The sequence below is a fragment of the Talpa europaea genome (assembly GCF_964194135.1).
Source record: "Talpa europaea genome assembly, chromosome: 12".
Classification (NCBI taxonomy): Eukaryota; Metazoa; Chordata; class Mammalia; order Eulipotyphla; family Talpidae; genus Talpa; species Talpa europaea.
In genome coordinates this window covers 55,460,318-55,483,654 of record NC_140079.1, presented here as the reverse complement: position 1 = coordinate 55,483,654, position 23,337 = coordinate 55,460,318, and the positions used below count along the sequence as shown (strand labels likewise).

The 23,337-nt window shown below is 35.5% G+C and overlaps 1 protein-coding gene across 1 annotated transcript in view; it reads left to right on the top strand.

The window, feature by feature from the left end:
• Positions 1-22,562, top strand: part of TOR1AIP1 (torsin 1A interacting protein 1) — a gene marked incomplete at both ends in the record, with an annotated part of 37,066 nt that extends 14,504 nt beyond the window's left edge. Inside the window, 8 exons of the mRNA XM_084250058.1 lie at positions 3,911-3,971; positions 5,517-5,603; positions 8,191-8,247; positions 11,276-11,317; positions 11,813-11,875; positions 17,812-17,856; positions 18,215-18,271; positions 21,778-22,562. Of these exons, the coding sequence (XP_084106184.1) occupies positions 3,911-3,971; positions 5,517-5,603; positions 8,191-8,247; positions 11,276-11,317; positions 11,813-11,875; positions 17,812-17,856; positions 18,215-18,271; positions 21,778-22,562 (1,197 nt within the window). The remainder of the gene's footprint in view (positions 1-3,910; positions 3,972-5,516; positions 5,604-8,190; positions 8,248-11,275; positions 11,318-11,812; positions 11,876-17,811; positions 17,857-18,214; positions 18,272-21,777) is intronic.
• Positions 22,563-23,337: the final 775 nt, after the last annotated feature.

Here is a 23,337-nt window from a genome sequence, read left to right as displayed (position 1 = left end):
AAATTAATATACTTCATTTCATTAATAGACCAAAAAAAATCTCATGATAGTATTGATTCAGAAAAAGCATTTGATAAAATCCAATATCTGCTCAAGATAAAAATTCTCAGTAAACTAGCACTAGAAGGGAACTTTCTCAGTTTGATAAAGACAATAAAAAGCCCTACAAGTTAATGACATAATGAGAAAACTAGAAGATTTTGTACTAGTATCATGTACAAGGTCAGGATGTCTCCTTTTCAACATTTTACTGGAGGGTCTAACTTAATAAACACAAAAAGGAAGTCAAAGATATACAGATGGGCAGGAAGAAATAAAACTGTTCACAGATGATGTAGTCATCTATGTTGAACTATAGCAACATTATAAGATACGAGATTAATATACAAAAAAAGCCAGTCATATTCTTGTATATCAGCAATGAACAAAATGATAGAATTTACATTAGCTTTAACCCAAGTGAATTACTTAGATATAAGTCTAAGAGATCTATGAGACAAACTACAAAACTGATAAATAATATTGTAGAACTAGTAAATAAATACTCCACATTCATGGATAAGAAGACACAATATTGTCAACATGTCATTTCTTCCCAGTTCAATTAATAGATTCAGTGCAGCCCCAATTAAAATCCTGAAAGTTGTTCAAAGGATATTGACAAACTAATTTTAAAGTTTGTAGGGACAAACAAAAGACCCAGAATAGCCAGCAGTATTGAAGGAGAACAATGTGGGAAGACTGACAAACTTACTTACAAGGCTTAATATAAAGCTCTGATAGTCAAGACAGTGTGGTATTGGCAAAAAAGAAAGGCAAATAGATTTAAAAAAAAAATAGCCCAGAAATTAACCCACATGTAGTCAACTGACCTTTGACAAAGGAGCAATGCAATGAAATGAAGCAGTCTTTTCAGCAAATGGTGCTAAAATACACTCATGAAAAGACTGTACTCTTTACAAAAATTAGCCTAAATGAATGACAAACCTAAGTGTAAAACATAAAACTCTTAGAAAATAACAGTGGAGAAAATCTAGATGACCTTGGATATGGCCATGACTTTTTAGATACAATACAAAGGCAAAAATCAATGAAAGAGAGAATTGATATGATGGCCTTCATTAAAATAAAAAACTTCTGCTATGCAAAAGACAAGGAATGAGAAGACAAACCACACACAGGAAGAAAAAGACACTACTTGTAAAAGACATCTAAACAAGGACTACTGTCCAAATTATACAAAGAACTATTAAGAAAACAACCCAAAGAACTTAACAGACACCTTAACGGAGAAAACATACAGATAATAAGTAAACATAAGAACAAATACTCCATATCTTATGTCACTGGGGAACTATTTAGAACAATGAGATGCCACTTCACACCTGGTAGAACACCCAGATCCAGAGCACTGACGAACGGATGTGGAGCCATCAGGAACCTTTTATTTATTGCTAGGAATTCTGAGATGTGGACATTGGTATAACCACTTCGAAGATGGCCTGACAGTTTCTTACAAAACTAAGCATCCTTACCATACAGTCCAGCAACCACACTCTTTGATATTTACCCAAAAATGTTGAAAACTTAAGTCCACACAAAAACCTGCCACCTATTTATAGGAGCTTTTCAAAATTGCCAAAAGTTCGAAGCTACCAAGGTAGTTCTTAGTAGATGAATGGATAAAAAGACTGTGGATTAGCCAGACAGTGATCTGTTACTCAGAGTTGAAAAATGAGCTATGAAAAAAAGTTGGAGGAAGCTTAAGTGTGTAGCGGTAACTGGAGGCAGCCAGTTTATATTATGCACCATATGATTCCTACTACATGACATTCTGAAAATGGCAGACAGTAAAAAGGTTGGTAGTTGCCAAGGGTTTGGGCATGGGGAAAGGATGAACAAGTGATCAGGGAGAATTAAAAAGTAAGATACCATAATGATGGATGCATGTCATTATACATTTGCCTAAACCCTAGAATATACATCAAATGTAAACTGCAGTGTAAATTGTGGTCTGTGGATGATTATAATGTGTGATTGTGGGTTTGTCAGTTGTAACAAATGTACTACTCTGGTGGTAGGGGATGTTGTTAATGGGGGAGGTTATGCACATTTGAAGGTAGTGCAAATATAGAAAATTTACCTTCTCAGTTTTGCTAACCTTAAACTGCTCTAAGGGAAAAAAAAAACCTTTGTACAGAATGACAAGACTGATGCGATGGTAGAAGCATGGTAGACTACAAATCAGAAGATACTGTATTTTTTTAAATCACTTGTTAATCCTCACATCTTAGCTAAGTCATTTAATTTCTATGAGCCTTACCTTTGAGAGCATTATCTTATGACATGGGACTCAGATAAAAACAAATGTGAAGATTTTTTTGTAAACTAGCACCATGAAAATAAATATTTCAGGTTATTAGTTATGTGTTGTTTAATGAAGGATATGTTCTGAGAAATGTGTCTTTAGGCAACTTCATCATGTGAATGTCATGAAGTGTACTTACATAGACCTAGATGGTGTAGCCAACTACCCACCTAGGTTAGATGGTATAACCTATCGGGACCACTGTCACACACAATGATGTAGTCCATCATTGACGAAAATGTTTGTGACACTTGACTATCTTAATGCAATAACTAATGCATAGCCATTGACCCTTTCAAAAAGATCTTTTGCCTCCATTTTTATGTAAGTAGTTGTATAGATGAATAAACTACAAAAAAATACAACAGGTCCTCATATAATGTGGATTTGTTCAACATCATTTGAGGAAAAAAAAGAATCCCAGTCTACCTTGAACTAAAAAACAATGTTATTTTGCATACAGTCACAGTTTTTAAGAACCTATCAGTGATGTTAAATGAGGACCATATGTACTATAATAATGTATTTAAGAAACACATTAAAGGAACAACACCTTTTTGAACTTATTTTTTAGTTTAGAGGTATAGAACTAATGCATTGATTTTCCAAGAATTAGAAAATGAAAGGACAGTCTCCCTAGATTAAAACAGCACTCAGTATTATCAGCAGTTTTCTCAGGGGGAGTTTATTTCTATAGCAAAAATGTTGGCAAATGTATTTCACAAAGTAGTTTGTACTTGGCCACTATTGAGTTATAGTTTGACTAGTATTAAACCAATTAATTAAACGGATTTGAAAAAAATGTTCAAATTTACCATTTAATGTGTTTTCCATTATCTTTCACAATACCATTTTCCCTGTTTGAAAAGCAAATAGTGATTAAAATCAATAGAGGAATAAGCTGAAAAGGGAACATTTCAGCTTTGTGGACCAAGTCTGACTCATGCTACTTCTCAGAAAAGTACTCAACAATTTTTTAGCCCAGTTGTGCAATGTCTGCATGTAGGCATATCTTCCTTTATTAAAAAACTTTTTTTTTTTAGAAAACCTCTTTAAAAATACCTCATTTAAAGTTTGTTTGATACATTTTACTCATTTATCTTTGTCCAAATTCTCTGGCTCTGAGGTATGGTGGTGTACATGTAGACTTGCTGGAACTAGAAGGAAAGTCTATTTCTTACTTCCTTTTTGGGTATACCAGTGCATTCAAAACTGCCTCATCAGTTCTGGTGTGGTAGGCTTTTCAAGAGTGTAGGGAATCTGGCAAATAGGAGAAGTGAATATAGGAAACTTATGGGTACTGTAGTATTTGTCATCATAGATTTTAATGTTTCCTGCAAATAGACCTATAGCTAGAGGGAAAAAAAACAACAACTTCTGATTCTAGTTTGTATCAGACTTATTTCTGAAATAGCCTAGAGGAAAGTAGACTTAAAAATAATTTAAAAGGAGAAGAAGACTAGTTTGTGTGTCTTTATGTTCACTTTCCTAAATTAGATGCTCTTATTTATCCCTAAGTTTTAGCTTTTGATGTGTATACAGCTTATATATTTTTCTCTTCTAGAAAGTACCAGTGTCCAAACGGAGACCAGTTTCTCTGAAGGTACTTTTAATATATCATGCAATATGGGGCCTCCCTGGTGGCGCAGCGGTTGAGCGCTGGGCTGCGAAGCTGCCCGCAGCCTCTGCAGTGCCAGCCTCTGCAGTGCCGGTTCAATCCCCGGCCGCTGGCGAGGGTCCCACATGGCGTGTAGACCTCTCCTGCTGTGCGCGCTGCTCCCCTTAGCAGTGTCCTCCGTCTGTCTGCCTGTTCTTCTCCCCTCACTGGCTCTGGTGAATTCTCTCACCCTCCCGCTCTTCTGACTGTTCCCAGTGCTTGTATAAATAAATAAATAAATCTTTAAGAAAAAAATCATGCAGTATGTTCTATTCTTTTTTAAAAATTTTAGAAGCAATTTTGATAGGTAATCTTTTTCTTCAGGAAAATGATGCCTAACTGTTAATTTGGCAGCTAAAAAAGGACAGAATGAGTGATGATAGCCTTGGTGTTCATTTAAGCATCTTTTGTCTGAGTTAATAATTCTATTTTTTTAAAGATTTATTTATGCAAACAAGAACTGGGGTACAGGCCAGAGGTGGGGGGTGAGAGGATTCACTAGAGACAGAGTGGAGAACAGAACAGGCTGATTGACTGAAATACACTGCTGAGGGGAGCAGCGGGTGAGTCAGGAGAAGTCTGCGCCATTGTGGGTAGCTCCCTGGCCGGGGATCAAACTTGTGCTGCAGTGGCTGTAGATAGCTTCATAGGTTATATAACCCCTTGCACCACCACAGAGTCCCTGAGTTAATAATTTTAAGCACAGTTAATATTTTCAGCTTCTGGTATCTGCTGGTCTTTGATTATGGTATTAAAATAATCACTTTCCAAATAAGGGACCAGGAAAAAAATAATTATAATAAATTAGAAAGCAAAATTAACAGGCAACTATTAATCAGAGACACGCTGCAGGGGAGGGAAAGGGAGAGAGGTCAAATCAGGGAAGCGAAGAGCAAAAGGGACTATGGTGATGGTGCACGGGTATATTGGTGATAGGAATTTTACGGAGACTACACCTGAGAGGAGAAAGCATGCATTGTACAAAAAGGAAGAATGGTGTAAAATATATATAAAATAAAGAAATTAAAGTGTAAACTAACAAAGCATCACTTTCCAAAATCTCATTATCACTCTGTTTGAATAGTACAGTAAAATTTAGTCCACTTTTCATCCCACTGTAATCTCAGATTAGTCACCTACATGCTGAATGTTTGCTTACATATGCCCACCCACCTTGTAAACACACACACACCAGGGAGGCCCCTGATTTGTTTACTTTTTGACTCTCCATTAAAGCCTCTAAATACAATTTGTACATATTACTCTGAATATTTGTTTGGGATATAATTATGTGCCTCAGAGAACATAAATGAGCTCAATTTTAGCTTATTTAGAATTTTGTGATTCAGAATAATTATAATAAATAGCAATTCTATATCTGATTATTAAAAAGTCTTCTCTTTAATATTGAATCACTTGGTTTGGTTTTTACCCAGGTCTTTAGAGCATTAGAACAAAGACTATACTAAAATATTACTTATTTTCTTTTAGAAAATACTGAAGATGATGATCAAAACAGCTCTGACAGTGATGTTGTGACCGCTCATGCCAGATACAGGGAATCTGTGGACACTGGAGGTAACATTGCTTTATAGAGATAAGACTCTTGCCTTAGTAGCTCTACTTTTAATTAAAATATAAAGGTATTCTGTAATTGACTTTTAAAAAATACAGTATTTTATTAAAACTACCTTTTTAAAAGTTATATACTTTTTATTATTTAATATTAAAGATTCCATTGTATATTTGATTAGTATCTTAATGTCATGTAATACCTGAACAAATCACATTTTAGCCTGCTTTGATATTTATGAAAAACAAGATATTTTTATGCCTAACAGAAGAGTTGTTTGTAGTTTTGTGAAATAACTTTATAGAGAGAAATAGATCACATGGACATTACTACTCTCAATACTATCAGGGGTGTTAGCTTTTTTTTTTTTTTTAGGTTTATATTTTTATTTATGCATACAAGAACTGGGGTCTAGGCTAGAGGTATGGGGAGTGAGAAGATTCACCAGAGACAGAGTGGGGAGCAGAAGAGGCGGGTCTACTGAAATACATTACTGAGGGGAGCAGTGGGTGAGACAGGGGAGGTCAGCTGTGCCATATGTGGGTTAGCTCCCTGACTGGGGATCAAACTCAGGCCGATAGCTTGATAGTGCTGAAACCCCTTGTACCACCAGGGAGGCCCAGGAGTGTTAACTTTCAGGAAGTTTTAACATGCTAACATAATGACTTATCTTTGGATTGTTCAGGTTCACAGCAAGTTAGTAATAACAGTTTCCAATTGTTTTTGTGAATTTGTGTTTATTGAAGGAAAGAATTGTCTGAAAAGGGAAAAATATATATGTCAATTTGGTGTTTATGAGGATGCTGAATGAACTTGTAAATTCCACAAATGATGAGTGATTTTATATTTTAGTTCCATACATGGAAGAGTAATTTTTCACTTTTCCCTCACCATCGTTTGAGAGTTTCTGTAATGACTGTGTTTCACTTCACCATTTTACTTTTTAAAACACTCACAGCTGGGCCTCCCCGGTGGCGCAGCGGTTGAGCGCTGGGTTGCGAAGCTGCCCGCGGCCTCTGCGGCGCTGGTTCGATCCCTGGCTGCTCCCCGGCCACCGGAGGAGGGTCCCATATGGCGCGCAGACCTCTCCTGACAACCGCTGCTCCCCTCAGCAGTGTACTTCGGTCCTTCTGCCTGCTCTGCTCCCCGCTCTGGCTCTGGTGAATTCTCTCACCCTCCCGCGCTTCTGACTGTACCCAGTGCATGTATAAACAAAACAAACAAACAAATAAATAAATAAAACATGCCTCTATTAAAAAAAAAGATTTAAAAAAAAAACACTCACAGCTGTTTTTTTGGCATTTTGTATGCTACATATTTCCCACCTTTACTTGTTTTCCCCATTCTTTCTTGATACAGAAACCCTAAAGGAGATAGGTAACATTCTGCCTAGTGGTTAAGAACATGGGCTCTGGAGCCAGAATTGTTTCACTTCTTTTTCTTTTTTCTTTTTGAGATTTATTTATTTATGCATACAAGAACTGGGGTACAGGCCAGAGGTATTGAGGGGGGTAAGAGGATTCACCAGAGACAGAGTGGGGAACAGAACAGGCAGATTGACCGAAATATACTGCTGAGGGGAGCAGCGGGTGAGTCAGGAGAGGTCTGCCGCACCATGTGGGTAGCTCCCTGGCCAGGGATCAAACTCATGCTGCAGTGGCTGCGGACAGCTTCATAGGTTGCATCTTAGCCCCTTATGCCACCAGGGAGGCCCTGTTTCACTTCTGTATCCTCAGTTTCTTTAAATTAAGTCATATATGCATAGTATTTAGAGAGTAATGACAAATAGTAAGCACTCAAATTTGACTTGATTTCATATATGTATACATAAAGCTCTAAAAACTGGAGATTAATTAAGCCATTCATATGATGTGTAGTTTTATGCTATCGCTACTAGCATGTAGCTCTTTGGAACTACATAAACCATTTGACTCTTTAGAAATCTTGTGACCTTGCTGAAGCATGTAGACCCATACGCAGAAGAATAGTTTAGCTAAAGAACAAAAAAAGTGAGTCATATAAAGAAAAATACTGATCTTCCTAGATTATCTTCATGATCAGTTACCACCAAAGAGGTACAAGACGGAAGGCAGGAAGAAATAGTAGAATTTAACATTTTTTTAATTTCATTCATTTAAATTACCATGTTAGAAAGAGATATTTGATCACTTTTGAAAGAGCATATAAAAATGAAAAAAAAAGGTTTTAGGAATAGTAAATTAAATAATTTATTGACTGTTTGCAAGGAAAAGTTAAGGCAAAAATGGATATTAATGATTTCAAAAAGATCCATTATGGTAAACTTCTAAAATTCCCCACAAATCAGAGCTTTCATTGTCTCCCTTAACCTCATGCTATGTTCTACATTATATTTATTTTTTTCTTCATCAAGTAGTTAGGGGAAAGACTTAATTTTAGATATAACATGACTCTTTAGAAACTTTTGAAAAATTATACACCCAAGTGTTGAATTCCTTGAGGTTTATTTGAATATTTTTTGCTCTTTTGAGTATGCATTTTTCTGTTGCAAAATGTGCGTTTTAAAAGTTAAATATGCATTATAGTGTGCTGTATTTCTTATTTGTTTTTTAGATCAAACCTCCAGATCATCAAGTCAATATTCAGAATTACCTTGGCGGTCATCACAAAGTAAGTAGTAAAGCTATGTATGTTTTACACTGTTAAAAGGCTATCTGTACAGATGGTCAGGTATGCTCGAATTTTTAATGATCCTCTTCTGATGTTTAATATAAATGTTGAAAGGAAGGTATAGTGAATCCTAAAAAAGCTTATCCTATGTCTTGAATTTGTTCCTTGAATTAATCATCTCTGTATCCATCCCTGCATTTGAAAAAAAAATTAATCCTTTCTGTGATCTGCTGAATGTCCTTGCTAACAGTATAAATTTGTTATTAGTTGAATTAGCTGACGTAGTAGTTTGAGCTTATTTATATGCACATATTCTACTAAGGATATAATATTTTATATGCAGTATGATTTCAACTCTGTTTCAGAAGATAAACCAGGTGTAATGAGAAATTAATGGTAAGCTAAGTGGTGGCCCTATGAGTATTCATTATCAAAGTCTTACAGCCTTGTTTATAACTTCATAAATTTCATTTAAAAATGTTGAGAAAATATAACAAAATGACTAGAATGTAATATAGTAAAATGCTGACAGTGATTTGTTCAGCATGGTAGAATCATTGGTGACATTTTTCTTTTACTTTTTTCCCTTGTACATTGCAGATTATCTACTATCGTTATGTATTTCTTAGGTTGAACAGAAATAATGCTGTTTTTCCTTTTTCTTTTCCAAGTCAAATCTCAGAATTTTAGTTAATTATTAATCAACCAAAGATACCTCTGTCTGCAAAGTCTTCATGGCTTTTTTTTTTTTTTTTTTTTTTTGCATCCACATCACCTTTTAAAAAATATGGGACTGGGACTGTTTTTAAAGAAAAAGTTTTTAATCACTGTGTACATAGAAAAGCACTTTATACGCGTAATATATGTATATAAAATATTTTACGCTGGTTCTGGGTTTGTGACTTTAATTTGAAACATAAATGAATAAGCTGCTGTACCATAAAAATAAATCATTAGTGGAAATTTGCTTTCCGAATCATCTTATATGTTTGTCCTTTGTGAGTCTAAATCTTTGATTTTTGGAAGCTCTTAAGTGTGTCTCTATATAAATTACACTACACTGAATCAGTGGAATACTATTCCTTATGAAGTGAATTAATTCCTTGTATACTAATGAGTAGGTGATCAAGTATATTTCCTTGACTCTAAGAGCCACTGACTTTATGTATCACTAAGAAAGAAAAACCATCTGGTTAAACTATGACATACAATTGATTATAAGATACAGTACTAAATCAGAGGTGTTTTTTTAAAAGTATTTCTGGGCCTCCCTGGTGGTGCAGGCTGTTGAGCGCAGCGCTGTGAAGCTGTCCGCAGCCTCTGCAGTGCCTGTTCAATCCCTGCCGGCTGCAGAGAAACCCACATGGTGTGGCAGACCTCTCCTGTCTTGCCCGCTGCTCCCCTCAGCAGTGCATTTCGGTCATTAGGCCTGTTCTGTTCCCCGCTCTGTCTCTGGTGAATCCTCTCACCTTCCCACACGTCTGGCCTATATGCCAGTTCTTGTATAAATAAATAAAATCTTTTTTAAAAAAAATGTATTTTTTAGAATCCATGAAAAACAATATAAAGAAAAGTGTCTACAAAAAGTATTTGGTTAGTATAAATTGAAAATGAATCTGGAAGAATATTTATCTTATTCACCAAGAATATATATCTTATTCACCAAGGTATTCCTACACATACCATTTTGTATACAGTGGGCACTTACAGGTATTTATGAATTTTTAAGTTATTCATTTCTAGGCTGGTACTTTTTTTCTCTTTACATATAGTATATATTGCATTTGTATTAAGAAAATTTATGTTAAAAATAAATTTACGGGGCCTCCCCGGTGGCGCAGCGGTTGAGCGCTGGGTTGCGAAACCGCGCGGCCTCTGCGGCACTGGTTCGATCCCCAGCTGCTCCCCGGCCGCCAGAGGAGGGTCCCACATGGCGCGCAGACCTCTCCTGCCGCCCGCTGCTCCCCTCAGCAGTGTACTTCGTTCCTTCTGCCTGCTCTGCTCCCCGCTCTGGCTCTGGTGAATTCTCTCACCCTCCCGCACTTCTGACTGTACCCAGTGCATGTATAAACAAAAACAAACAAACAAAACCAGCAAACAAATAAATAAAGCATGCCTCTATTAAAAAAAAAAAAGAATTTATAAAAATAAATTTACATTAATAAATGATAATAATAATCAATGAGTAGAAGCAACTCACTTTTTTTTTAATTTATTTATTTATGCATACAAGAGCTGGGGTACAGGCCAGAGATGCAGGGAGTGAGAGGATTCACCAGAGACAGTGGGGAACAGAACAGGCAGACTGACAGGAGAGGAGAGGTCTGCTGCGCTGTGTGGGTTGTTCCCTGGCCAGCCAGGGATCGAACTCATGCTGCAGAAGCTGGGGCTTGCTTCATAGTACGGTGCTTAACCCTTTGTGCCACCAGGGAGGCCCAGCAACTCACTTCTTTAGAGCAGATTTAGAAATTTGTTATATTTGTAACATCATTTTCTAATTATCCCATTGTATCATTTTGCAGTTATCTTAAATACCACCCCCAAACATGAAGTAGCATCTTTATAACTACTTTGAAATGTCTACAAGTTTGCTTATATACGACATACTATTATATTGCCAGGGTTTATATCTCAGTTCAACTACTTTTATTAGATATGTAATTTTGGGTAAATTATCAATTTCAGTTTCCTTATTTGTTAATCATAGTGGTATCCATGACTACATAAAGTATAAGAATTAAGTAAAATTATACTTGATACTTGAGTATAGTGAATATTCATATGGCCACCACTTAGCTTACCTTTATTTTGATGGTCTTGATCCTAAAACTGACTTCTTATCCAATTCCTAAACATTTCGATGCTTAGAAAAGGGGGAAAATACATACATATTTTGGTGGCTGATGAAAGTAAGATTTGATCAGGGGGGAGGGTATATCCTCAAATCAACTAGCAAAATGTCTATGCAATATATTCATTGTTTTTATTTCCAAGTATTCTATGACTTTATCTCTGGTTTCTGTTGCAGGTGGAGAATTCACATCTCTTGATGAACAACCTTCAGTGCTAAGTAAGTGGCTAGTTGTCTTTTTTTATTCAATCAGTTCTAACCCTGTCTTTAAAAATTCTGGTAGGATTTTAATTTATTTCACCCTCTTTGCCTTTTAATCTACCACATTTTTATAATATCTGTGAAAATTCCTGTGTGATATGGAAATGTGTAGAGGACTATTTTAGTAGAATTAATCTTAAATAATACTGAAATCAAGTTCAGGTATTATTGAACTTAGTTATTCTCATAGATCAGAGCAAAGTACTTGTACATAGTTTTGTCTGTTAGGTGATTATGTATTTATTTACTTCCTATATTGCTGTGAAAAGTGGTCAGCCTCTATGATATGATCATTTGATACTCTTTTACTTCTGAACCTATTGCTTTGGTTGTTTCCTTCCCCAGCTTTGTTTTCATCTTTCTGATAAATTTATGTCATAATACTGGAGTACGGGATATATTTTCAAAGTATGTGAAATGATATCTTGATGTTTGTATTTGGTTCATTCTCAGGATATCCAAAAAACTCTCAGAAAAGGGTTGAACAAACCACAAAATGGGGGTCTAAAATGCAAAGTAAGTGATAAATCTCTACCTATTACTGAAATTTTACCTGTTTACTATTTTTCATGATTTAACAGACAGAAGTGACTTGTTCTTCAGGTGGGCATTTAGATTGTGAGTTCTTAATAAAGGATAGCCATGATTATGAGTTTAGTAATTTCTATCTGCTTGGACTGGGTATAAAGTGTGGATAGTGAGCGCCATTGGGTGATGGATCCAGTTGACAAGTTGTCAATTCTAGGAGTGCAGTCTGTACATGATAATGAAAAATTTTACTTTTCTGACAGTATGTGATTTTTATTTTTAGCAGACTATTTATATAACTAACCACCTAGAGGAGCTTAGCATGTCCATTATTTTAAATAATGAAGACTGAAATTCACAAATTGTATTTTAATGCTTAGGCTTAGGATTAATTAAATGTCATAGAATTTAAGAAATACCATAAATAGGTATGTTGAAACAATCATGCCTTGAACTTAGTGTCTGTCATAATTTCTGTGGCAATATGTCCATATTAACAATATGTCCGCCTACATCTTAACTCTATAAAAAAAAAAGTCATGCCTGAAGCAACCCTTAACCTCTATCCCTTCTTTACTCATCTGATCACAATAGCTCTTGAGTTCATCATCTCCTTTAACTTATATAAAAGTCCTCATATCTTTCTTGCTCATGAAATGATTGATTGTAATTAAACAAGATAACCTCTGTGGCTTTGTTTTTCCATCACTAAAGTAGTAATGGTCACAATTCATTTTTTTCCCTGCAGTGAAATTTTACCATACATATAAGTGAATAGTTTTGCCGACTAAAACTGAGATAGCTTTTTGTCTTTCCCTTATTTTTGACTGTCATTTTCTTACTCTTTCATGTACCTCTTATTAGAAGACCACTCCTTTTAAAATTTGCTCTTCCTGACCTAATGTAATTAGGAAACTAAATATTAATAGCTTTTTAAGATTATCTTTAACCAGAATCAAACACTAAAACTTATTTTGAAAATCTGAGATATAATATATTCTTAGACGTAAAACTGCATGCATTTAAGTATATGTGTACTATGAAAAACTCAGAGACTTCTTATGTTATTTCTTAGTTCTTAGCTATATATTCTATGTAATTTACATCAGCTAACTTACTTTCAGGTAAGTGAAATGTAGTACACATTCGTTATCCCCCCACCACCACCAAAAAAAGGTATGGTTTTTGTTTTCTCTTCCAAGACACTGTGCATATGCAATGCAAAAGGGAAAATTCATACTGAACGTGTGATTGGAATGTAGAAATGAATCTTTTAGTTGCTGAACTGGTAGCTAACTTTTGGTATTGTGTCTGTTTGCATTCCTACTTTTTCTTAAGTTCTTTAGTTAATTTTAATTATGTTTTAAATAGTAATATACTGCTAGATAGCCATCTACCACATATATAGGTATTATCTTGGGCTTTAAAGTTATATAGAAACTATATACCAGAAATTTTCACCTTTACAATGCAGAAAACAATTTTTTAGACCTTCAGCCACACAAGGACTTTAAGGGCAATGAACAGGGAGAATATATTAATAAAGGTAGAAGATTACAGTGCATTTCAAACGTCTCTGTCATAGATTCTGCTTCAATCCAAGTTTATTTAAATTTCTTCAAAGCATTACAAATTTCATACCTCACTGTTTTAACTCTGCATTTCTGCCTGCTTTGGTGAGAAAAAGTTCGTTTTTTTAGATTTAGGTGGTCAAGAACCTGGGACTTTAAATTCTTGTTGTCTCTCCATGTTAGCACCAGTTCCCTGGGTGGTCTAGAATCTACCTGTGTCCTAATCTTTTGGGAAAAATAGAACCTCTGTCTTTACTTTTCCTGTTTCCCAGGTAGTAAAACAGAGTAAGGGAAGAATGTCTATGGAAAGGTCAAAACTCTTGAGTCTGTGCCTCATTAATATACATGCTTTGGAACCTGTCTCTAAAAATGATGTAAAGAAAATGGAAGTTCATTGACCCAGCACTTCTGCTTAATAATAGAGTGGTTTAAGTAAAGTCAATTAATCTTTGTGAATCTTGATTTTCTAACCATTAAAGTAAAGACAGTAGTAGCCTTTTACTAGGTTATTCGAGTGAGCTTATATAAGTGAACACAAATTTTTAAGTTTAAATAGCACATAAATTATTAATACTTCATTGTTGTGAATACTGTTTTGTGTGATGATAATGATAATAACTATGAAAGATTCTTGCCCTCTGCTCTGGTATAGAGTGATTGATTGTTACCATAATCTTCAGACTAGAAAAGCGTGGTCTTCATCTTTTAAAACTATTTTTGTTACTGTCTTTAATACTCTTACTAAGAGGAATAGAAATTACCCTTTAGACTATCCCCTGCCTTATCAACTTATTCCCTGCTAAATTTGCTTGTGCTCTAGGATATATGTAAATATTATATATATGCGCTACATAACTTACTCAACAATTTTTTCTCTCTAAAATCATAATAGAAGAGCATTTAACTGCATTTTTATACATCTCACTAGATAAAGTCAGGTATTCAAAGTAAACCTCTTGATGAATTTTTTTTCTTGTTTCACTTGCTCTTTCACTGGAGGCTCTGCTTCTTAGACATCGTCAAAAAGGTTTTTTTTAACTTTATTGAGTTATGATTAATATACATTTAGTGTATATAACTTGATAAGTTTGGAAATGAAACTGCTGTAATCTATGCCATAAACATATCAATCACCTCCAAAAGTTTTTTCATATCCTCTTTATTGTTGTATGTGTAATAAGAACATTTAACATAAGATCTACCTACTTAGCAAATTGTCAGATATATAATAGAGTAGATAGTACAGAGACTATACTGTAGATGATAGGATTTATCCTTCTTGCATAACTGAAACATTGTACAGTTTGACCAGTTTTCCCACCCTTCCCCCCATTTCCTCCTTCCTCAACCCCATGTACTACCATTCTGCTTCTAAAAAATTGACTATTTTAGATTCTTCATATTAGTGATATGGTCAACTATTTGTCCATCTGTCTAGCTTATTTCTCTTAGCGTAGAGTGCTTCATATCACAAATGCCAGGATTTTCTTCTTTTTTAAGGAATATTTAAATATAATATTTTACTGTCTATGTATGCCACATTTTATTTATTCATCTGTCAGTGAATATTTCAGCTGCTTCCTTGTTTTGGCTTATGTGAATATTGCTGCATTGAACACTGGAATGCAGACCTCTTCAGGATCCTAATTTCAGTTCATTTGGAGGGGTGTGTATGTGTGTACATGTACACATACACAAAGGTGGGGTTGATGGATCATACGGTATTTCCATTTATAGTTTTATGAGAATCCTTCATACCGTTTTCCATAGCGACTGCACTAGTTTATATTCCCACATCTCTTTTACCCACATCCTTTCCATGTACCTCATTTTTTTTGTGTTTTTTGATAAAAGCCATCTTACCAGGTATGAAGTGATAGTTCATTGTTATTTGGATTACATATTTCATTGTGTTTTTAGTTTAAACCCACGACTATTACTGCTTTTGTTGCCTCCTCTTTTGATATCTATCCAAGCGAATATTGCCAAGACTAATGTCCAGAGATATTTTCTCCCATGTTTTCTAGAAGTTTCATGATTTCAGTTCTTATATTTAAGTCTTTAATGAATTTTGAGTTGATTTTTGTCTACAGTGTAAGATAAGGATCCAATTTTATTCCTTTGCATATGGCTATTGAGTTTTTCAAGCACCTTTTATTTGACAAAACTTTTCCCCCATTGTGTTTCCTTTCCCCCATTGTCTATTCTCAGTACCCTTATAGAAGACCAGTTAATTAAATTCTACACAAATTTATTTCTGAACTCTGTTCTCTTCTTTTGGTCTGTTTGTCTGTTTTTATACCAGTACCATACTTTTTTTTTTTTTTTTAAGATTTACTTATTTATGTGTACAAGAACTGAAGTACAGGCCAGAGGGGTGGAGGGTGAGAGGATTCACTAGAGCCAGAGTGGGAAACAGAACAGTCAGTTTGACTGAAGTGTAAACTGCTGAGGGGAGCAGCAGGTGAGTCAGGAGAGGTCTGCTGCGCCATGTGGGATGCTCCCTGGCTGGCCGGGGATCAAACTTGTGCTGCAGTGGCTGCGGAGAGTTTCATAGGTTGCGTCTTAACCCCTTGCGCCACCAGGGAGGCCCATCATACTATTTTTATTGCTCTAGCTTTGTAATATCTTTGGAAATTGGGAAGTACTTTGCCTCTAGCCTTGTTCTTCATGCTAAAAATTGCTTTGGTTATTTGGGGACTATTTGGTTCCATCTGGATTTAGGATTGTTTTTCTATTTCTGTAAAAAATGCCACTAGGCTTTTGATAGGGATTGCACGGAATCTATAGCTTGATTTGGGTATTGTGGACATTTTTAATAATCCATAATCCATGAAAATGGGATGCCTTTCTATTTATTTTTGCCAGCTTTAATTTCTTTCTTTTTTTTTTTTTTTAAGATTTATTTGTTTATTCAAGCACTGGGTACAGTCAGAAGCGTGGGAGGGTGAAAGAATTTACCAGAGCCAGAGCGGGGAACAGAACAGGCAGACTGACAGAGGACGCTGCTGAGGAGAGCAGCGGGCACAGCAGGAGAGGTCCCTGCGCCTTGTGGGACCCTCACTGGCTGCTGGGGATGGAACCAGTGCTGTAGAGGCTGCGGGCAGCTTCGCAGCCCAGCGCTCAACCGCTATGCCAATGGGGGAGGCCCTGCCTGCTTTTTCTTGTCTTTTTTTTTGCTTTTCTGTTTTTGCTTTTTCATCTGTTTTTCTTTCTTTTTTGTTTTTCAATTCTTTTTTTCTTTTTTTTCCTTTGATTTTGTTTTTTAATTCTTTGCTTTAATTTCTTTCTTTAAAAAAAAAAAGATTTATTGATTTATGCATACAAGAGCTGGTGTATAGGCCAGAGATGTGGCCGGGGGTAGGGTGAGAGGATTCACCCGAGACAGAATGGGGAGCAGAACAGGCAGACTGACTGAATATACACTGCTGAGGGGAACAGCGGGCGAGACAGGAGAAGTCTGCTTTGCCATGTGGATTGCTCCCTGGCCGGCCGGGTATTGCAGAGTCTGCGGATTGCTTCATAATGTGGTGCTTAATCCCTTGCGCCACCAGGAAGGACCCATGCTTTAATTTCTTTCATTGGTGTTTTATAGATTTCAGTGCACAAGTATCTCACCTGCTTGGTGAAGTTTATTAAGTATTTTATTCTTTTTGATGTTAGTATAAATGAGATTATTTCTTAATATTATGTGCTGTGAATTTAGGAATATTATGGTATGTTACATAATAAATATTTTGCTGTTTTTATAATATGTTTGCTGTTCATATTATTTTCATATATTATTTCATTTGATCTTTGAAATTAGGTATTCAAGATAGATAACACATAATAAATTATTTTTATCTTGAATTAGGTATTCAAGACAGATATTACATAATTTTTTTATAAGTAATACAGTTTTAAGTTTGGCAACTTAGATGCTTCATATGATGACATTTTTTGGGCTAAGCTAGTAACTGTAAAACAATATGCCTTTAGAGTTAAGGTTGATGTCATTTTGCTTTATTTGAGACTTTTTGTCATATGACCAAAAGTAAGGCACTTTTTATATCTTAATGACACTGCTAATTTTATTCTTCTAGTTTAGTCCAGTGTTTTGCAAATAAAAACTATTGATAAGCATCAGGAAGGTCATTTATATATACAAAATTATCAAACTCCAGGCACGTTATAGATAACATTTTTTAAAAATTTTATGGTTATTTCTAATAATCAGAAGCACCAGAGGAAATATTTGAATCAGTTTAAGGCAGAAAATGAAAATTAAGTTGACCTTTTACATCAAATCACCCTTTCCAGATAGTTCAGTAATTCATAATCCATATTTTGTCTTTTTTCCCCTCTCTGCAGCCTCATCACCAGGCAAGAGTTCAATATATGACAGTTTTTCAGATGGTATAATGTGTTTCTTTTTATTATATTTGTGTTTTCTTTTGTCCTCTTAACTTTGTCCCCAAAATGTTCATCAATCCCATTAAATAATTTGGGTGAAATACTTTAAGGCTTTCTTGCAAAACCAATGTACTAAGAATATGCTTTGTCTATACCACTACATGTGATGAATAACTGTAAAGAAAATAGGTTTATATCTCAAGAAGCTTTCAGTCTAATGGGTACTTGGATCTTCAGCCTTTTCTCCTGATTCTGGCGGGTCTCTGGCTTAGTTTCTTTTGGTGGAATCTGTATTTTCTTTCTCTATTGGGAATACTTAAATTATGTAATATTAATTGATAGTCTTTATTTCTCCTATTAGATGACAGCATACAGAAATCAAAGGTTGGCAATCAGTCTCCACCAACCTCCAGCCAATGTAAGTTTGTTCACTTTTTATTAAGCAAGTCTCTAAAACTGGTGATTCATAATTGCTTTTAATTTTTTTGACAACAAAAAATTTGAAGAATTTGAGGCACTACAGGGGGAAATGCATATTTTACTTAGCAGTGAAATTTTTTAAGGACAGACTCTATGGAACATTTCTTTTTTTTTTTTTTTCCTACATGCTACTTAATTTTTTTTTAATTTTTATTTTTTTTAAATAATAAATTTTATTTTTATATTCCCCCATACAATTACAACCCCCCCATTCTGACCCCCATCCCTCCCCTCCCACCCCCTACCCCCCAAAAAGTGTCTCTGGTTCATAGTTTTTTGTTGATTTTGATTTTCACTTTCTTATAGTTATTCATTTTCCTGGTCCCTTATTTAAGTTTTCTAGATTCCTGCTATGAGTGAGACCATCCGGTATTTTTCTTTTTCTTTTTGGCTTATTTCGCTGAGCATGATCCCTTCCAGCGCCATCCATGTTGCTGCAAATTGCATGTGTTTATCTTTTTTGAATGCTGAGTAATATTCCATGGTATATATGTACCACATCTTCTTTTTTTTTTTTTTAAAGCTCTTTTTTTTTTTTAAATTAATTTATTTATTTATACAAGCACTGGGTACAGTCAGAAGCGCGGGAGGGTGAGAGAATTCACCAGAGCCAGAGCAGGGAGCAGAGCAGGCAGAAGGACCGAAGCACACTGCTGAGGGGTGCAGCGGGCGGCAGGAGAGGTCTGCGCGCCATGTGGGACCCTCCTCCGGAGGCCGGAGAGCAGCCGGGGATCGAACTGGCGCTGCAGAGGCTACCGGCAGCTTCGCAACCCAGCGCTCAACCGCTGCGCCACCGGGGAGGCCCTGTACCACATCTTCTTGATCCAGTCATCTATTTTTGGGCATTTGGGTTGTTTCCAAAGCTTAGCTATTGAGAAGCGATCTATGGAACATTTCTGACTTCTGGTTTTCCCCTTCACTTTTTCAGTAAGACCAAAAGTAAAAGTTAGTAAGTAATAAAGCTGCTAATATTATTAACTTACTGAACTTTATTGAGTCAAAAGAAAGAAGGCACATAGCATGATATAACAGGATTACTGTGAGTTTTAGACTCCACAGATCTGTATTTAAATTAGATTGAACCACTTACCTTCTGTATGACCTTGGGACAAATTTCTGTCATTCTCTAAGCCTGTTTATTACCCTGAAACCAAGTACTAAAAAAATAACTATTCTCAGACATTTTGATCTCTGTACTGCTTTCTACAGCAAACTTAATGTCTTTCAAAGAACTTTTTTTTCTTTAATATGGGTTATACCTGTGCATATTTATCCAGAAATTAAAAAGGAAAAAAATTTTAATACTCATTTTGAAATAATTTAGTAGAAGTAACAAATGGGTTTGAATTTTTCCTAATTATTTTAATGAATGACTTAATAAAATGGACTGGATTCTTATATCTGCTTCTGTAGTCAGTTACAATATATTGTTTTTGTGATAGTAGCTGTAGAAAACCCAGCTTTATACAGATATGTAGAATTTTAGTAGTCTTCAAATATTCCCTTTTGATGTTCTCTAAAAATCAACAAGGAGTAGTTTCTTAGATGTATTTGAAATGTGAGAACTGATTCATTTTAATTAAGTTTTTACATTCTGTTATATTAGTTCATTTCTTATACTTTGAATGACGTATCATACCCTGGTCATTTGGAAATTATTGCTTCACCAATACGTGGATCCTCTAATGCTGACATGTCTGTAATACATTCTAAAAAGAAAACATGTTAATATCACCACCAATTTCAGGACCAAAAATTCAAGTGTTTGGAACTGTCCAAGTCATGGTGGCAGAGAAAATGTTTTCACAGTCCTAATTTTCACTTGAAAGTTTGAATTTTATAATTGCAACAAATATTGTCAGTTGTTTTCCTAGTAGCAGGTTTACTTTGTTCATTTTCAAGTAAATGTCTGCCCCAACTATGCAGGTCTGACTAACAACCATAGTTTGTCACTTGTTCTGTCAAGTAAAAAATTCTTTGAAAAGACACTATTTCAATTCACAGTTCAGTTGCATGAACCTCTTCCTAAGATAACCATTGAGGGCCTCCCCAGTGGCACAGTGGGTTGAGCACAGCACTGTGAAGCTGTCAGCAGCCTCTGTAGTGAGGGTTCGATTCCCGGCCGGCCAGGGAGATTCCCACATGGTGCAGCACACCTCTCTTGTCTCGCCTGCTGTTCTCCTCAGCAGTGTATTTCCACCGTCTGCTTGTTCGGTTCTCCTCTCTGTCTCTGGTGAATCCTCTCATCTTCCCACGCCTCTGGCCTGTACTCCAGCTCTTGTATAAAATAAATAAATCTTTTTTTAAAAAAAAGATAACCATTGAACTGTCCTATGCTGCAGAAGTCCTTCAAGTACTTCCTATTTCTTTACATAGAGTATTAAAATTTGTATGCAGAGGTTAAGTTTTAATAACATAAATAGTTTTAACTGCTTCATGGATATTCTTAAGTGAAACTAACCTTGAGTACATGACCATGGAGAATACAAGGACTATACTGTGTGTTAGTAAAGTTTGGTGCCACTGCCCTGTGGTTCATGCCCAGGCATCAGTTGTTTTTCCCACTATGGCATTTTTTACCATCTGTGTAAATATCACTGTGTTAGAAATAATCTAATAACATCTTAGTGATATGAGCATTGCTTTAACCTCATGGACACCCCTGAAAGAGTCCCAAAGTACTCCTGCTCACACTTTAAGAACTACTATTCTGAGAGGTTATAGTACAATTATTAGCATAAAGGAATCAGTAAATAAAAGGTATAAAAGTATTACTGTTACTGTTCATTAAATGTCATGTTATTAAATGAAGTGGTATAAGAGAAAGTGCTTGATAAATGGAAAATAACCAGATAAATATAAATTGATATCATTATTGTCAGTGATAATATGGATGGAATTAAATTTTACCAGTGTTAACTTGAATACAAAAGATAGGAATTCTGGACAGTTAAAGGGATGTACTATTACATTGTGTGGAATATTTTCATTTATAATACATCCTTTTCCTTTTATATACTTCAAAAAATGCACCTTCAGTAGTTAAGCATTTGAATTCTTCCAAATTAAACATTATTTTATAAAGTGTCTTAATATTGTTTACCTCCCAAATATTAGCAGTAGTAGTGATGATGCTTGTGTATTATAAATTGTGTTCATTCTTAGTTGCTTATGCAATTTTTAAATTCTGCTTTTTTCTCTAAAACTTTTTATCATTCTGACGTTTAAGAGACATGTATATATATTCATATTTATACTCAGAACTTAAAATCCTTGAGTGTGAGATTTTCTTGAAAATATAAATTAAGTAAATTATCACATCCCTTCTTTAAATTCTTTCCTCTTTTATCTAATGTTTATAAAGATTAATATTGGTTTTAAAGGTTAGTTGCCCTCAAATCTAAGAAAATAATACTTCTATCTGTTATTCTCTTTTTTCCGCAGCAAAAGTGGCTGGACAACCCAAGAATGCAAGTTTTTTGAGTATGAAGTGGTTGTTGATATTACTTCTGCTTGCTGTTGTTGGGATTTCTTGGTTCATTTATCCTAAGGAAGAAACAACTACTGCTGTTCAAGTGTTCCAGAACAAGATGAAACAACTTATGAATAAATATCAAGGTCAAGATGAGAAGCTGTGGAAAAGGAGCCTAACATTCCTGGAGAAACATCTTAATAGCTCCCAGCCTCGGCTCCAGCCTGCTATCTTGCTACTTACTGCTGCCCGAGATGCTGAAGAAGTACTTAGGTGTCTGAGTGAACAAATTGCTGATGCCTATTCTTCCTCCCATAGTGGCCATGCCATCCGGATTAATGGGGAAGGCAAAGCTACTGAAGACAGTGATACTGTCAAACACGAGGTAGATGAGCAGCTGAGCAATGGATTCAGAAATGGCCAGAATGCAGCTGTGGTACACCGCATCGAGTCACTGCCTGCCGACTCTACCTTGATCTTCTACAAGTATTGTGACCATGAACATGCAGCCTTCAAAGATGTAGCCTTAGTCCTGACGGTCCTGTTGGAAGAAGAAACACTTGAAGCCAGTCTAGGTCTAAAGGAAATTGAAGAAAAAGTGAAGGATTTCCTCACATTCAAGTTCACCAACTCTAACACACCCAGCTCCTACAATCACATGGACGTGGACAAACTGAGTGGGCTTTGGAGCCGTATTTCTCATGTAGTTCTGCCTGTACAACCTGAGCATGACCTGAAGAGGGGCATCTGCTTTTAAGGGGTGACAGAAGAAAAAATCATATCCCAAGTTGAAAGAATATTCAGATTTCCTAACCAGAGATGGACTCAGAGCTCATTTGAAAGAACTGGTTTCTTTTTAAAGGAAGCTAAGTTCTTATGTCAACATAGGACATCTAACTCATTTATTCAATGTAATTATCTGTTACTAGAGAAAGAATCATTTTCCTGTGTTCATTAAGAGCTCTGTTAATGGTATCTGAGAACTATAAATTATTTGCAGTCCCATAGAGGATCTGTTCAGATTCTAGTTTGCATCATTATTGGTACCCATGGGAAGGTTTAGGATCCTTCCAATGAATTTTCCCGATTTTATAACTTAGATTTTTCAGTTTGTTGAGTTACTAGTAAGTCAGCTCCCTAAATGCAGCCATGGGTTTTCCCATTTTGTTCTTTTTCACATCTTTTAGGTGTTAGTCAGCTTCTGCTGAAAGGAGCAAAAGTAATGCAAGTTCAACTGAGTGTATATTTGGGGGTTTTTTCCTTTATTTTTAGAGGGTGGGAAGAAGAAAGCAAGGAAAAAATGAGAAATTGTGGCATGGGAAAAGTGGGAGCTAAAGTGACGAGATGAAATATTAAAGTCAGCCACTGAGACTTAAGTCAATCAAACATAGTTATATGAACTCCATTCTCAGTGATTTCTGTTGGGATTTGTTTTTTTGCATGCCCTTTTTCTTTAAAAAAAAAATGTTTAGCCCTTCCTCTTAGGAGCATGCTTTTGAAGCATATATATCACAAGGTTTAGTAGACTTGCT